Below are 17,135 nucleotides of genomic sequence, written 5' to 3'. Positions count from 1 at the left end.
CCGTTCACCTCCCCCTCCCTTCAAGAACACCCTTCCCCTCTACGTCACTCAGTCTTACCGCGTGTGCTGTACCCTGGGCCTCCCGTTAGCCCCCTTAATGGTCCACTGTGACAAAAGAGAAAGTCCGGTAATCTGCGCCGGATTCCCAGGAAGTAGGGGAGCAGACCCTGGGCTCCGGCCGGGAGAAGTGGGCGGCCAGAGTGTCCCCCTTCCCAGTCCTCCTCCCACTTGCAACCGTTAGCCTCCATCGATCTCGTCCTCAGCTCGCGCTCCGAACAAGTCGTGTGATAATGAATCCGATTTTCCCTCCACGCCGAGATCGTGGACCGCGCTTTCCACATGACTGACCGCCGGCAATCACTGAAGGCAGCGGAAGATTTTTTTTATGGAGGAACAGTTTTCGTTTTCTTTCTGTCTTTTCTGTTCGTATTCTTTGACCGCTGGAGGTAAAGATGTTTTATAGGCTTGGCAAATGCGGTGTACAGGGCTAGTGTGCTGACCACTTTCTGTGATCACTCATCCGCACCAGCTGCTCGGTGGCCACTTCAACGTCGAGGCTTAGTCGAGTGTGACGGCGTGACTGTCAGTGTTTAGTGTCACGTTGTCACTGTGACATGTAGGTGCTGCTGGTGACGTGAGTGTGAGTGGGTAAACTAAGTCTTATATTTAAAGGAGCAGGGAACAGTGTTCACTGTATCCTGGTCCAGGCATATGGAATGCCAGATGCTCCAACGTCTGGAGTTTAAAGAATTGCCCTGCCGGACCTTCTCCAGCCCCTGCCATCATGGATCTGCGGGAGGTTGCCTCGCAGTCATGTGTGAAAATGGCGTCATAAACTGAATCTGTGTCGTGGCGCCACCAAGCTCTCTCATCTGTGTGTGTGTGTGCACGTGTGTGTGTGTGGATAAGAAAGAGTGTCTACGCTATTTCACTTATAGAGCTGAAGTCATTGTTATAACAGAATCTTGTCGAGAAGTCTTATTATGTCGCTTTATTACCTCACCAGGGTTTGAAAGTTGCGTTTATGTTCCCGTCCCTTACACTTTGAAATGTCAGATGCACGTGTACTAACAACACACAAACAGGCGCGCGTGCGCACACACACACACAGAAAATGAGAGAGAGGCTGTGACGGTACACTGATTGCCCCTAGTAGGGCCCTGGCCCGCTAGGGGATGGAGAACAAATTTAAAACAAACAGCCTTCTACTTAATGTCTCGCGGGGGTTCTGAGCACGCGCAAGGACTTGTGGGAGGCTGGCCCCATAATCCAAGCTTCGCCACACTCGCTGCATCCCGCCGAGACTAGAACGCCGTGCGCCAACAGAAGGAAGATGCTGGAATGTCTGACAGAGTCAGGACGTGAGAATGTCTGACAGAGACGAGTGGAAGTCTGTCTGACATTGAAGATGTACGAATCTCTGACACAATCAGGACAGAGCCCGGATGTTGGGATGTTGGACAGATGGGATGTGTAGGAGTTGAAGGGCTTTTTGGAGGACGACAGAGTGTTGGACTGTAGAGGAAAGACGAGACGCAGAACTGTTGGCGAAAGGTCAATGACACCGGAACATGACCAGCTCCTACCAGAGACAGGGGTACAAAGGGAGGGAGCTAGGAATGGGGTCACGTTTTTTTATAGACTTTCAAGATCAACATTTCATTCAGAACTAAAAACAAACGCACACAAGCATGTACATAGAACAGGACTTCACTTGTGACTATTGGCCACCTGTGTGTCCTACCTGTTAGGGAGGTCCTGGTGTTGCACGGCGACCCATGTTTGTGTGTATGTGTGCGGGGAACCTGTGTGAAATTCATGTTTGTGTGTTGTGTTTCAGGGGAACCTGTGTGACATATTGTTGTGTTGCTAGGGAACCTGTGTGACATATTTGTATGTTGCAGGGCGGCCCAAAAGCTGAGTAAGAAGAAGAAGCGTCAGCAGTCCCAGGAGCCGGAGCCGCCATCATACCCCACCTCCTACGGCCACGTGATCCGCCTGACCCCGCCCCCGGCTCCGCCATGTCTGCTGCGGACTGTTGGACGCCTCCAGAACCCGGGAGTGGGCAAGGTAAGGAGCCATCACCATGGTGTACGTGTTCTCCTGCACCTGTGTCTTCTAAATTGTTTCGGGAAAGTTGTAGTTACCTGACCTGCAGTCACGGGTGTGCGAGGTGGGGTGGGGGTCGGAAACCATCTGTTGGCATAACCGACAACACGCGCTTGCTGGGGTCGTCTTCCGTAACATGCAATGTCCTGGTGGTTAGCGCCCTGCTTCCTCTTCCTGTCGTCTCTTGGTCGGCAACTCAGAGGCTCTGTATCACGGGGGGTGTGTGCACGCGCTTTCTCATCCTGCTCAGCGAGGGAAGTTAGAGCTCTGTGATGTGTTTGAAACAGAAAAATCACAGAGAGGGGGGAGAGGGTAGGGGGAAGCTTGAGGAGACACGTGACACAACCGCCTACGACTACTGTCTTACATTAAACAGAAAAAGTGAACGCTGGCGACCTTGATGACCTGTAAGTCTCGTGAGGGACCAGACAGTCTCCTCCCGTTACGCGTATGACAGAGGGGAGGTTATGTTGGGGGAGGGTAGAAAAACGAACATTGTGGGTCTTACAGGCTTGCTAAGACTTGGTGAACAACGGGGTCCACAAGTGAGGTCTCAAACATTGTGCACGAGCCAGTGAGAGCCATGAGCCATGATGTCTGAGGCCAAGGACAGGTTGTCGGCTTGTCGTATGTCAATATTTAATATTTATTATTGTTTCTCACTCCAAGGAGTACTGACAACATATATATATACTGAGACAACATATATATATGGACGAGTACTGAGGTAGCGCCTGTCCACAAAGTCTGTCAGTCGAGTGTTCACCTCACTGTTGCTATGCTAACTGGAGGATAACGGGGGATGGGGGAGTGGTCCTGACCTCTCTCTCCTCCTTCGCGACTCGCAGTGACTTCCCCTTTCCTCCCGGGGTGGCTGCGTCTGATCAGAAGCGGTCTTTCTCTCGCCTACCCGCCTTCTGGGAGCTCCGGTCTCCAGGGAACAGCACAGAAAAAGAGAATTTCATATTTTGTCGCACAGGGCATTGGCGTTTGAGGGCAAGAAATGTGTTCAGAGTACAAAGGTCCTCTCCTCTCCGCCCTCCTCAATTGTCCTTTGGGACAATCATCTAACAGCTGTATTCGTTACACGCTGCAGCTTGGTTGGTCACAGTCAAGTAGACAGACAGACAGACAGACATGTTAGTGACTGAATTATGGGGCGAACTATAAATGTCCGACACTTCTCTCCATCTTGACACACTTTACTGAGCATGGTACTGTGCATTAGTGCACACCACAGCGAGTGATGGTAATGTTGTTAATTTAACGGCCAGATGTGGGCATACCATGTACATAATGTCATGGACGCCGCTGAGATGATGAGACAAAGATGAGGGTCGTCGTTGGCTGGAAACGAGGAGAATCCAATGAGAAATATCCGCGTGGAATAAGATGAAAGCCTTCACGGCCTCTCTCCTTAACTGCATGTGACTGCGTTCATCAAAGCCTGAAAATAATGAGGAGATAGTTTCCCTGATGAGTTTGAGAAGTCAGTCAGCACGGAGGGCTTCCTCCTGTGTGAGTGTCAGGTCATCTTCCACAAGTTGGTGGCTTGGACTACGGCAAGTCGCCCACCCTGCTGATGGCCCTCGCGAGTGGGTCGTTGGTATGAAGAGGTCTTGCACAGTGTCCAACTGGTATTGTCGCCATGAACTGGGACAAACAACTGTTGATGAACTGTCACTTCCTCTCCACTGTCAACTGACTGACGTCCTACACAGCCTGTCGAGACATGTCGAGCTTTAACAAGTACAGGTAGTCCTCGACTTACGACGGGGATCCGTTCTTAACGCGGCGTCGTAAACCGAATTTCGACGTAAGTCGGATCATACGTGTGGTATTGTGCAGTACACTCACTGTCGCGTCATTGTAGCAAGTAGATTGCCTTATGATATCGGTGATGGCCTTCCTTTTCTTTGATGCACTGAGTCGTCGTAACCACGATAACTCGTCGTAACCCGAGGACTACCTGTATCTGTATCACTTTATTGCGTGTGAGAAGAGCGGTCTAGAGTATCATGACCTCTGACATGAGCAGGTTGAGAAGGTAATGAGAATATTGTAATGAGAACATGCACAAACAGCTGTGACGTAGGCGCAGTGTGTAGCGGGAGTTTTCACCGCACAGCTGTAGAGAGAGACAGAGACCTCATCAGTCAGGGGTGAATGAGGTCTGCATCGTCATCAACCCGTCACTTCCCGCAAGAAAACGCCACTCTCTTCTCCGGAAAGGCGGCGCCCGGGTCGTTTCCGGTGCCTTCAGAGCATTAGGCGCATGCGCTTATGTCGCCAGCGCCAGTCACAGCATCTTGTCCGCCAGCAACACCGCCAACAGCGCTTGTTGTAGTTGCTGTAGCTGCTGCATACATCCATTACGTTGCGCAATGTAGACTTGCAGGGGTTCGGGTCTCACCCTGACTTATACTTGCAGGCTTTATTATTTACAGTGACAGAAGCCGACAGGGGGCGCTGTAGGCAAATACAACAATCTATCCTGGAATGCTAAAGGCAATGATGACAGCTGTTGGGTGTAAGGGGTGCGAGTGCACACCTGCTCCTCACGACATAATTATGAGTGCTGGAGTGTTGGTGAACCACCCTGCCACCTACTCACCCGGCCCTCACCCCCACACACACACACCTGCTGCTGGCGACATAATTATGAGCGTTGGAGGGTTAGTGAACTGCCACGTATCCCCCCACACACACTCGTACACACACACCTGCTCGTGATGACATAATCGTGATAATTATGTGAGTGAACCACCCACCCAACCCTCACAAACAGACACCTGCGCATGACGACTTAATTATGAGTGTTTGAGTCTCAGTGAAACTCTCTCACACACGCACGCACATACACACGCGCCCACCCAAGTCCGACGAGGGCTGAAGACTGTTGTGTCATGAGGAAGGAGGCCAGCATGCAAACCGAGTCAAGCACCAGGCGCACCACTCAGCTCCTTGCATTCTGTAGCAGCGCACCGTAACCAACATCACTCTCCTCCAGCTCCTCTCCTGACGATGCGGCGCGCGCCAGCAAGACTTGATGCACGTGAGGTGCATGCTATTCATTAGCAGCCTGCGCCCCTCGCTAGCACAGCGAATGGCGGACAAGGGAGGGTGAGCACAGGAGGGGGATGGAGAGAAGGGTTGGAGAGCGCCGCGATCAGTCCATATCCTCCACATCCGCATGCATGAAGGGAAATTATGTTTTTATCACTTACTGTCGGTTTTCCCTTAATTACCAGGCGGGCATTATGAGCAAAAGGAGAGCCTCATCTGGCATAAAACTTGGCTAGAAACGGTTTTGGCGAGGCCAGCCAGCATCCGCAGTCCCGCAAGCTGCGTCGTGAAATTGCTCGCCGTCGACATCGCGACTGGAGGCATGTCCAAGTGGCCCTCGTTCTCTCCCCTCATTAACATACAGACACGGGTGCGTCGAGTGCAGACAGGCGTGATTTAAATCTTAGTCCTGTCATGTCCTTGCACATCATTTTATTTTACGGGGGAGAGAAAGTTTCTGTGCGCGCGAACCAATTTCATGTTTCATTCCTGAAAGCGAACAATCTGTAAACAAAGAGACGAACGCTCATTCCTCAAGTACCCCAGCGCCAGCGAAATGGAGAACATGTAGAGCTGTGGCTGGCGGAGATGTACATGGCGCAAACAACGTCGTTGGCGTGAAATACAGCAGCTGACGCCACCTCACGTAATTCACAGAGAGACAGAGAGAGAGACAGAGAGGGTAGCACCCAGGCACCTGTGCAAGGTTACGCCCTCAACTGCTGAGCGCACAAAATGCACGCACAGACAAACACATTCACCTCTCGGGTTTTTTATTGTAAAATATTTTACACGAAGGACAAAACTAAAATAATTTAGAATCTTTCACCTCGTGTGAACTTTATTCACGGGCTTTGGAAGAAGAAGGGCGAGATGATTTCTGGCATCTGATGAGCGAATGATGAGCAGCGCTGAGCACGTGTAGACGGACTGTGGCCAAGTTTTTTTAACGAATCCGTCGAAATTGATGGAACCTTGATTGGATGTTTTGCTGGGTAGTTCACAACAACCCAAGTTTGATTGGCTGGACAGAACCAGAACCTGGTTGGTGCAGAAGACATTGCGAGCAGGTTACAACAAACCTCACTTGGATGGTGGCTGAGGGTTGATGACAGTGGCAGTTCATTTTGATGAGAGGCTTGATGTACAGCAGTGCAACTCAAGTCAAAGGGTGGCATCCACTCGGGTGGGTGGTGGGTGGGGTCGGACAGAGGGGAGGAAAGTCACGTGACTGGGACTGACTGCATGAGCTACGCGAGCAGCAAATCTGACAGCTCTTCTGACAGCTGTATGACAAGCTCCTCTGTGTCTTCTGACAGCTCTTCTGACAGCTGGATGACAAGCTTCTGTTTGTCTTCTGACAGCTCTTCTGACAGCTGGATGACAAGCTTCTGTTTGTCTTCTGACAGCTGGATGACAAGCTTCTGTTTGTCTTCTGACAGCTGGATGACAAGCTCCTGTTTGTCTTCTGACAGCTCTTTTGACAGCTGTATGACAAGCTTCTATTTGTCTTCTGACAGCTGTATGACAAGCTACTGTTTGTCTTCTGACAGCTGTGACGAGCTACTGACCTGCGACCATCCCAAACATACCGTTCTTCTCTAAATGCCTTCATCTTCCTGTTCCCTTTGTTTACCCTTTGTTTACCCTTTGTATCCTCTCTTGTCTTTCATTTGTTTCATAGCTGACCCATTCATTTGGCTACAGGTGCAAACATTCTTCACGGTTTGTGCGTGCGTGCGCGCGCGCTGCCCTGAGCCTGTCTAACAATTCCTCTTACTTGAGTTTTGAACCGTGGAGCCTGAATGATTTCGTGGCCTGACTATGTGGACTTGATTTGCATAGCATGTTGTACAGGCCACGTCATACATTTCAGTTTGTTGTCCCCGGGGAATATCATTCAGCCAGCAGCCGGGCCCAGGGACAGAAAAGACTTGAGGTCATCCTAGTGCACGTCAGATACTGCGATAATGAACTGTCTTCACGAGACAGCCCGGACCTCGTGCTCCTACACGACTCTCGGTTCCAGAGTCAGATTCCCACGAGGGATGGCCAAGGTCCACAGTGGTCGCGCCTCCCGCTAGTTCCTCAAGTTGGGGATGGGCAGGGGGAGGACAATGGATACCTATGACAAAACCAGACTAAAGCGGGGTTTGACACAACATTACTTGAATATCCGGGTAGAAACGGTCATCTGAAATCATATACGATAGTAGTAAAAAAAAAAAAGAAAAAGACAGGGTAAGACATCACAGAGCAAACATACGATGTCCAGCACGTGTGTGTCATCTGCGAGTGCGACAGTTTATATCCTCACTCTCCGATTGCCAACAAGAAGGAGGTACTTCAATGTCCTCAATGTGGATAAAAATTTAGCTTATCAATCGCTTCTTTGTGTTGTGTGAAGAAGAATTCGCCACAGGGTACTTCACCGTGTAAGGTTCTATGAGTGTGATTGTCTGCCCGACCAACCCACCACCACCACCACCACCACCACCACCCTCTAAACTGGCTTCTGTGCGCCCCAGTGTTCCTGGCTGTAAGTAGGGATGAGATCATCAGTCTTCCTTCACCCTGTCTGAGCCATCCCTAAAAATACCCCCTCCTCCTCCTCTTCCTCCTCCTCCCAGCAACCCCCGCCTGTCTCTCACAGCACCTACCCGCCCCTACCCTGCCTATCTCTGCTGCTCTGTCGCCTCGCTGTCCACTCCACTTGTGACGTACTGTCGTTTAAAGTGGTGACGTATCCCTCGTTCAATTCATGACGTAGTTTCTTCCTGTGTGCCTGCTCGAGCGTGAAACGAGTTCGTTCAACCGAACTGAAGATACAGTTCTCTCTCTCTGGTCTGTGTGTGTGAGAGAGAGAGAGAGAAAGATATTTCGATTTTTTATTGATAAGTAGCCATGGACCATTGTTATCAAAGATGGAGGGCTATTAATGGACCATTGTTATCAAGGTGGGGATAAAAAGATCCAGGTATAAGTGATCACCTCAAAATGTACTAACCACCTTTGAATAATAATAATACGAATACTAAATTCCCCATATTATATATCCACGGACATGTTATCGCTCTATAAGCGAGCTGCCAGGTCTAAAAGCCAGGAGTAGCAACTGTGGTGTGGCGGTGCCGGAGGTGGCGAGGACGCAGTATGGCGAGGGGTTAGTGAGTGTTGTCAGTATGTGATACGCGATGCAGTCTCAATGTTTTTAGTGCGGATGGAGGGAGGACCAGCGGTTTCTGTGAATTAGTGGCGGGAGGAAGATGGCGGCGGTGAGTATCGATCACGTGCAAGCTCGGGAGGCAAAGGGCTGTTAAGCTCGTCAGCATTTCCTCAAGACGATAGCCAGCCACAAGTGGTGTATGCAAATATGACTGCTCGGTACTTTAAAAACAGATCGCATGTTTATGGCCTTGACATTAAACGCCAAATGGAGGCAACCGAGGAGAAGATGCAGACCGCTAAGTGATGAAGGCCTTGGTGTACATGCAGGCCACAGGAGTGTGTGGGGGGAGAGGGAGGGAGGGGAAGTCATAAACACTTGGCAGTAACGGGCTGTAGGGAGGACAAACAGTCACAGACACGTGGCAGTGCTGGTCGTTCTGCAGGACAGCAAAGTCACAGACATTGACCAGTGCCTGTCTGTAAGAAGCACAGGAAAGTACAGACAGCTTTGTGAGTAGGTAGGAGGGGGGATGGTGTTAAACTCCAAGCCAACAGTTAGTTACCACTGACTTTAAATTTATTTGTGAGTTGGGGCACAATTATTAACCAGACGAAACGGACGCAGAAGTAAGTTCCTTGCGAGAAAGGTGCAAAGGCCGATCGCACCCGACGCCAGCGGCAAAAGAAAATAAACGCTCCTGGAACGCGATTGGCTTCCCACTGACTTCCTTTGCGCATGCGCTGACTGATGGCAGTCAGTGACGCGATGTCCGTCCTGATGTATATTTTTATTCCTCCAGGGTCTTTAAAGGAGACTCGAGGATATGTAATTCTTCCCCAAACACTAACCTTACACCCAAACCTGAAACCTTCTGTAACCACGGCGGACTTTCTGTTAGCTTATTAGCGGTAATGAGTAGCTTAGCGTTGGTGTTTAGCTTATTAGCAGTGATGACTGGCTTAGTGTTGATGTGTAATGACTAGCTTAGTGTTGGTGTTTAGCTTATTAGCAGTGATGACTAGCTTAGTGTTGATGTTTAGCTTATTAGCGGTAATGACTAGCTTAGTGTTGATGTTTAGCTTATTAGCACTAATGACTAGATTGGTGTTGATGTGTAATGGCTAGCTTGGTGTTGATGTTTAGCTTATTAGCAGTAATGACTAGCTTAGTGTTCATGTTTAGCTGTGATGGGAGATGAATGGTGTGTTCGATTATTCCTTCATCTTTCATTCTTGTCGCTGAAGCTACCAATGATAATCTCGTTGATGACGAGAGAGCGGCTGTACTGCCCCCGGGGTATGTAAGGTGTAAGTGCTTGTGACTGAACTGTGCTCGACAGACGAGACCTCGTGCGGAGAAACAAATCATGCTGAAGGAATGGGGAGGTTACTCGTGTTTGACAGACGGGAGGATAAAAATGGGGGCTGGCGTTTCTGGAGGAGAAGGAGGGAATGCTGCTTTCTTCCCCCTGATGTCAGGAGGACCTACTTAGGGAGAGGACTCCCGAGAAAACGACAGACGAGCCGCTGATAAACTGAACCTACCCGACACGCGACACCTGAGTCGCTGGCGAACCTGGATACACGCCAGTGATGGCAGCTCACCCCGATGAAGGTCCTGCACCCTGTGCTGCTCCGATTACCGCCCCTTGCAAGAACTGGCATGCCGGAAGCTGCTACAAGACCGGATGCTTACAACACGTGCGAGTTGTGGGCCTTGCCACGCACTGTCGATGTCTAGAGAAAAAGATAACATCGACGACAAAGAGTGTGACAGTGACAGAGAACGAGGCAGACGTTTGTTGAGACCGAGATTACGGAGGGTGGAGTGGCTACGGGTGGATTATGCGCAATCTCCTTTGCCTCAGCTTTGAGCAGTGTGTGTTGTACACGAGGACGCCGTGCTCGGCCTGGAGGTGACCCCATGAACCTGAACCTAAGGGTCATTAACAAGGTCCTCCCGGAGTATCTCTCTCGCGCGCGCTTTCTCTCTTCTTTCTGCTGGAGTGGTCCTCCAAGCCACCTGAACAATGGTTTGATTAGATCCTCATTCTCACAGCTGTGAGAGATACTTTTTTTCTCATTTTAACATTCTATACTTGGCGCAGGTGCACGAGACATAAAGGTTTCCTTGGTTACTATATCCATGGACCTCATAATAAAAAAGACAACAGTTACTATGGTGATTATTATCGGTAGGACGTGTTCATGCTGGATGACTGTTTCGCTGTCTTGCAGTTACCGTCCATGTCCTCGTATTTCATGCTCAGCTACAGGCTGTGTATTTATTTACTGCTGTCCCCTGAGTGGAGGGCTGGTAGCAGCTGTTTATTTCCAGGGTCAAGTCAGTCCATCCGTCAGGCCACCCGTAACATCCATCCATTGTGTGACAAGCGCGGCCACCTCCTCTGCCTGGAAACAGTTGAAACGAGGCCGCCATCTTTATACCTCATCCCCTCAACCCCTCCCTCTAATCTTCTTTCCGTCTTCCCTTGATCAAAGGGAGAGTTGAGATGTTTACACTATGCGCAAAGCTTGTTTCTTCGCTAGGAATTGAAGAGGAAGGTGAAGGGAGGTAATGCGTTGTTTGTGAGATTAATCTCCCCTCCATCACACTCGCTCATTCATTACCAGTTTTATTGGGTCCTTCATCAGCACAAGGGCTGCAGGCGACACTTCCAACAGCAAACAGCGCTCAGACAGAGCGGCGATGAGGGGCATTAAATTCTGACCAACCCTCTACGTCACATCCGGTGCGCTGGTTACGCCGCAGAGCAGCCCACTGTCATGCCCACCTGCCTGGCCTCACGGTGTTGCCCGCATGCACTCGGTGCCAATAAATCACGGCGGCGTTGTTTGCCGGGCGGCTTTCTGGCATCACTGAAGCGACTCCACGGGACCCGGTGATAAATATTCCGTGGAGGATGCGCTGGATGGTAGACACTGCGATCTTGGCGGCTCCACTGAGTACCCCAGGGACTGCTGTGACTTCGGCAAGGAGAGATTTTTTTCCACTTTTAAAAATGTGGATGAATTGGTTCAGGGGTGGTGTGGTTGCGAGGGGAAGGATGGGAGGCTGTTTTATGTCTTAAGGAAAAAAACTTATTTGGCTTGAGTTCGCATCCAGGGTAGTCTGCGAGCGAAAACGATTGATTGGTGGACTGTGTCCGTAGAATATTAGTGTATATTTGAAGATTGATGGGAGAGGCTGACTGAGGCCGACCTGAGGGAAAGTGGAAAGAGGACCTGATTGTGTTTCTTGTCATTTTATTTCCGAGATCGGAAAGGTAGCCTTATTATCAAGGCTAGTAAAAGTGAACTTTTGAGGTATACAATGTAACTACATATCCAATGTTTTTTTTTTATCGCAAAGGGAATGTGTAGACTAGTGGTTAGAGCAACGATGTCCAAACACGAAACGCGAGCTCTAACTGGTCGGTACCCGGATGATGACGTAGTTCCTCTCACTGCGCCAGGTGTGAAGAGTGTGTACCTGACTTCTAGTGGGCTGGGACAGGTAATGCATGGAATGAGAAGAGATACGAACCCGCCTGACGATAAGGATGGGCTTCAACACCTTATTCCCCGGAGATCGCTATGTCACAGACCTACCTTTAATTTTTTTTCTTCAATTTGTTCTACAACACAGGTAATTGAAAAATATGGGGCCAGTGGTATTCCACATCCATAACTTCAACCACTTTAGGCTCCATATCTATTTAAATATCAGTTTCATGAACACAGTGTAAAACAATTTTAGAACTTTAAAAACTAAAATTGTTGTAAATAAGATAACTGTATGTAAATACGATAACTGTGTATGTAAGTACGATAACTGTGTATGTAAATAAGATAACTGTGTAAGCCAGATGTTCATTGCCAGTCAGTACATTTTTAGCACGCAATTATTCGAGAAAGATTTTTTTTAAAGTTTCTAAATTTACTTCTTTAGAACTGTTTTCAGATTTATAACCAGTTATGCAACTAGTCCCAGATATGTTAAAACCCAGACCGCTTCAAATAAATAATTTGCACAAGCACATCGCCTCACACCATCTCATACAAATGGGATCTCTGTCTGTAAATGCCCTGAAGGCCCCTCGCTCAATTTTTCACGGGTTGGGTGAGGTTCAGATTTCTTAAATTGGAGATTTTGTTTTTGTAGAAAAGACAAATTTTGAGCTTGATTTCCCTAATGCACATAAATATAAAGTGAAGCAAATGACTTTTGACTTACAGTAATTATCTCCCGTGCCTCGCAATTACTTTCTTTTCCTTTATTGTCAAAGAGTGTCAGTTAACGATTGAGGAGTTTTTGCTTTTTATTTCGAGTTTTCTCTTGGAATTGTGTGCACTTAACTAAACTGCTGTAGTGAAAATATAAAAGTGTCACGTTTGTTTAGTGTGACTCCTTTCATAGGAGAGTTCTCTCCCCCGAGAACAACGGTGACGCCATAAACAAGGGTAGATAACTAAGCTGAATGGTTACAATTTAGAAGTGTCACCGAAGTGTAGTTTTCCGTAAACCTCTCATTTGTTAACAAAAATTTCCGCTTTTTTTTTTTTTTTTTTTAAGTGTGGGAGGAGGTACAAGGTCTGGATTGTCCTTGGCAGTCATGGTAGGTTTTGCTCAATTCCGCTTGAGAGGATTTGTTGATGTGTAGCTGGCCCAGTGGTGCGGTAAACCCCAGGTAAGCAGCAACAGAGGCGGTTAACTGTCAGAAGTAACGCAAAACACGCAGGCAACCTAAAAATACCGAGGAATGAGGGATGGCGGTAGGGCCCTGTAAGGGCGGCAGTGGGGAGAACAGCTTGTGGGCAACACTGCGCCTGGCTCCCACTTACCCCCATTAACAGCCCGGCATTCTTGCTGGGGCATAATTACATAATTAACTAAGACTTTGAACACTAGCTACCATACAAGACAGGAAGAGACATCATAGCTGAAATATCTTGTATGAACTGCAAGCAATGGCGAGGTCTGGGCAACAACTGCTTCAAGAGAGAAGAAGGATTTAAGAGGCTTGTGGGTAGGTTTTGTTTAAGAGATTATGCGGCGGTGAAGGTGTGATTAGTGTGTGTGTGTGTGCACGTGCTTATAAATATTAGCTGAGCAGCAGTAATGAAAGCAGCATTGTGCTTTTTCTGTCTTTGGCGGGTTGAGTGCGTTTTACAAAATCTCTCTCTCTCCACTCATCCCCGTAGAACACACATTAACCTACCTGTTCATGCACGTGCACAGTACTACCCAATTTATTTCTGCTACAACCGAAAGGTGGACAGACGCCGCCAGCAGTCAGACAGCTTATTCCGAGTGTGGTCGAGGGCTTACATCTCCCACTAGAACAAGCGAGCAGTCGTAATCCCGACAGCGGTAAACCAGAATTTTAATTAAGGTCTAGTGGCTGCATTTTTTTTTTTTTTTGATGACTTCCTACTATTTCCCTAAATGTGGGTATTTATCTCCTTTCTACTCACCCAAAATGAGGTCAACGACACAGAGGTCAGGATTGTACATGGGGAGAGCAGTGACCTCGTGTTAATTAGTTGTTTGTGGACAAACAGGTGTGACTTGTAATATTTATAGACTTGTATTTCGATAACACAAAGGTACTGGAAAGTAATCACTTTTTTTGAAACTAGTATCCTTGGACTAAACTTTCTCCATGAGAAGAAAAGCCCATCAAGTCGTGGGTGCGAGATCCTTATTGTAAGTGAACCATGGCTGAGGCAGATTAACGCAGGAACCTATTGTAAGACAGCTTTGTCGGAAAAAGTAAGTTGACGATAATGAACCTGTCATCCGTCTTGAACCCTGTGCCCCGACATTTGCCTTTCAAGAGAGCAAGTTGGAAATCTAGTGAAGGAAACGGGGTGTGCAGGACCACCCGTCCTAATCGTGTTGTGGTCCAGACAGTTGCAGCAGACGGTCTGCTTCATCCGTCCGCGGACGTCACACATATCCATGAGAATTTATTTAGCGGGACAGCCGAGGTCGCCAGAGGGTGCTGCCTCATCGATGTACCCGAGTGACCCAGGCAGCATCAGCCGGGTCCAGTGGGCTGACAGCTGTTCCGTGGAGATCGACTCCTGTCACTATCTGCCCACACACTCATATATTACACCTCCATCCGTCACACACCCAGGTCACCCAGCGCCAGGGGAGGTCAACCCGACAGGAAGACAACCCGGTGAAGAACTAATGAGAAGACAACTCTCCTGCCAATTGAGTCAACAGTTCGGGTTGTGGACGAAAGACTGCGAACTCAGGGGGACTAGCTGAGGCCCCTTGACGAGGCTGTTAGTGAGGAAGATGCCGTGTGTGTCGAGGGATGTCGAGGGTCCAGAAGCTTAGGATTCGCGTCCAGCTCCGTTGGTCTGTTTCCGGTCTCACAGCTTTCATGCATTAGGGGCCAGCATCATTCTCCAGAGAACGGTTTGCGGCGGAAACCAACATGTCGGTTGGTTGTCACACACACACACATGTTTGTCTGTTCCAGTGGTTTATTCAACTAAGATCATATTTTTTTACAAACTGACAGCTCAAGAGTTCCTGGGATCAGGCGATGTCTTGTCTACATGTGTCTAACAAGGTGACTTCTTGTCTCAAGCACGATCATGACTTCCCGATAGTTTGACTAAATGTTTGACAATAATTGTGAGTTGGAAAAGCCTGGCTGTCTGAAGTATATATTGTGAATGTGATCGACATATCAAACAAGATGTCTGGAGTGTGGATGGGACATCTGTGCAGAGACTCCATCACCAGTATCCCGACGATGAGATGTTGATACTGTCTGACTCTCAGACCTCGTCTACAACACCTACATGATATTTCGATCGAGCTTTTGACATACGGGATCTTGATTTCTGTGAGCCCCAGCTTTGATCACTATGACTACTATCCCATGATTCGCAAGGAGTATCTACTTTGTCGTTCAATTTCATTTATTTTGTTAGTTATGCCAGAGTGCTGAGCTCCAACGATCCTGTCTCTCTCTCTCCGGCAATTGTGCGGACCGCCTCGCGCTGCCTCCCATGTCCTGTCCGCTTCTCTGCTGGCGGAAGTGTATCGGATCCTCCCAAATTTGACTGACATCGATCCCCCCTTACCACCGAGAGCTGCTCGTGTTGTTGCTCCCTCTCCTTCTCTCTCCTTCTCTCTCTCTGTTGCCTCCAGTTTCGTATTCATTTCATTTGCGCCGCTCTGCCGGCAGCCAGGAAGGAGGTCTCATTAGGGGCGCTGACACGGTCACCGCTGTCTGCCTGCAGCCAGTGCCCTCCCCTTGCCACGCACAGCCTCTCTTGGAGGCCGGTCTTTGCTTGGGTACGTCACTGGCTGAGCTGTGTCACTTGTCGAGGTGTTCCACGTGTGCGTGCACGTCACTGGCGTAGCTGTGTCACTTGTCGAGGTGTTCCACGTGTGTGTACGTCACTGGCTGAGCTGTGTCACTTGTCTAGGTGTTCCACGTGTGTGTGCACGTCACAGGTTTGGTCGTGTCACTGCTGGGTGCGCGTGACTGGCTTGGGTCTCTCAGCTGTTGCACGTTACCGACTTGGTCCTTGATGCACGTGCGTCACTGGGTTAGGCATGTCACTGATTTCAGCACGTCACCCATGCAAGTGATTGTCAGTTGTACCCTGTTCCAGTCGTTGTGTAATCAGTCACATCTTTACAAACACATCAGAAACAAGGTTTACATAAGCTGTGATGATCCCCGCAATAATATAGAAAGAGCGAGAAGCCATGAAAATTCCCGTTAGAGACTTTTGCACCTGATAGGTGGCGCTGTGGTATGTGTGTTTACGAGCGCATGCGTGTGTTCTACTTGTTACCTCCGTGTGGAAATAAACATTGGCAGCTGAGCAAACCTACCATTCCTTGTGTCTCTCCTGTAAAAATCGAGACTTGTACCCAGGGAGAGCCAGGGTGTACCTGCCAATACAGAAGTGCGCAGAAAACGTGTGATGGTCGGCCTGCTGACCGGATCAACTCAGCATTTAAGCTTTCAGGCCAACGGACACATTTATTTACCAGAGCTTTGTATTCGTTGTATCTATGGCAACGTTCAGTTTTGTTCCCCACTAACGATCTTTACTAACTTTACTATTTATTCAAGTACTTATATTGTTGTTTGTTTTGTTTTGCTGCTAACTTTGTGTAAAGCGTGGCTAGTCTACTTGTCTCTCATTCCGCACTTCTCCACCCTGTCTTTTGAGAGGCTCGCCAAGCTTACTCAACTCGGTGATGAAGTTTGATTCGCATCTTCCATCTGACTTCATTCTTTTCGTTCTGGCTGCGACTACCGGCAGCGCCCAGGCCTGGGGAAAAAAGTCACAAAATATAAAATCCAATCAAAACACTCTTCTTCCCTCGAATTCTTCCTCCACAAATGCACGTCATCAGAGAGCCTCCATCTCGATCTTATTTGCTGTCGCCCATATTCATGGCGGGTATGGAAGGACGCCATCTAGGCCGACCCCATCTGACGCCCGCAGCCACATCTCGCTGCAAGCGACTCGTGCATCAGCAATTAGTGACAGCCATCAGCACAGCGACAACAATCTAACTCGCCCTCAATCGGGTTAGGCGCTCTTCGGCCGCCGACATTGACAACCGCGTGGAGGGACGGGGACCTTCCAGCGCCCGAGGGCAACAGTTGAATTCAACAGGGAGGGGAGGCCACCCCTATTGATTTCTCCTTTTCCCGTTTCCTATATGCAGCGTATGTACCAGCCACTCCCCACCCCGAAACGACACAACCACCCAGCATCCTTGGCATGGGACAGCA

At 48.9% G+C, this 17,135-nt stretch overlaps 1 protein-coding gene across 3 annotated transcripts in view; it reads left to right on the top strand.

Annotated features, from left to right (window-relative positions):
- The window catches only part of LOC112570307 (kinesin-like protein KIF26A), a 143,368-nt gene that overhangs the window by 78,212 nt on the left and 48,021 nt on the right, over nt 1-17,135 (top strand). For all 3 annotated transcript variants that reach the window (XM_025248690.1, XM_025248691.1, XM_025248692.1), the window contains one exon: nt 1,905-2,070. In XM_025248690.1, the coding sequence (XP_025104475.1) occupies nt 1,905-2,070 (166 nt within the window). The remainder of the gene's footprint in view (nt 1-1,904; nt 2,071-17,135) is intronic.

The sequence above is a fragment of the Pomacea canaliculata genome, linkage group LG8, assembly GCF_003073045.1.
Source record: "Pomacea canaliculata isolate SZHN2017 linkage group LG8, ASM307304v1, whole genome shotgun sequence".
Taxonomy (NCBI): Eukaryota; Metazoa; Mollusca; class Gastropoda; order Architaenioglossa; family Ampullariidae; genus Pomacea; species Pomacea canaliculata.
This window is presented reverse-complemented; position numbering and strand designations above follow the sequence as displayed.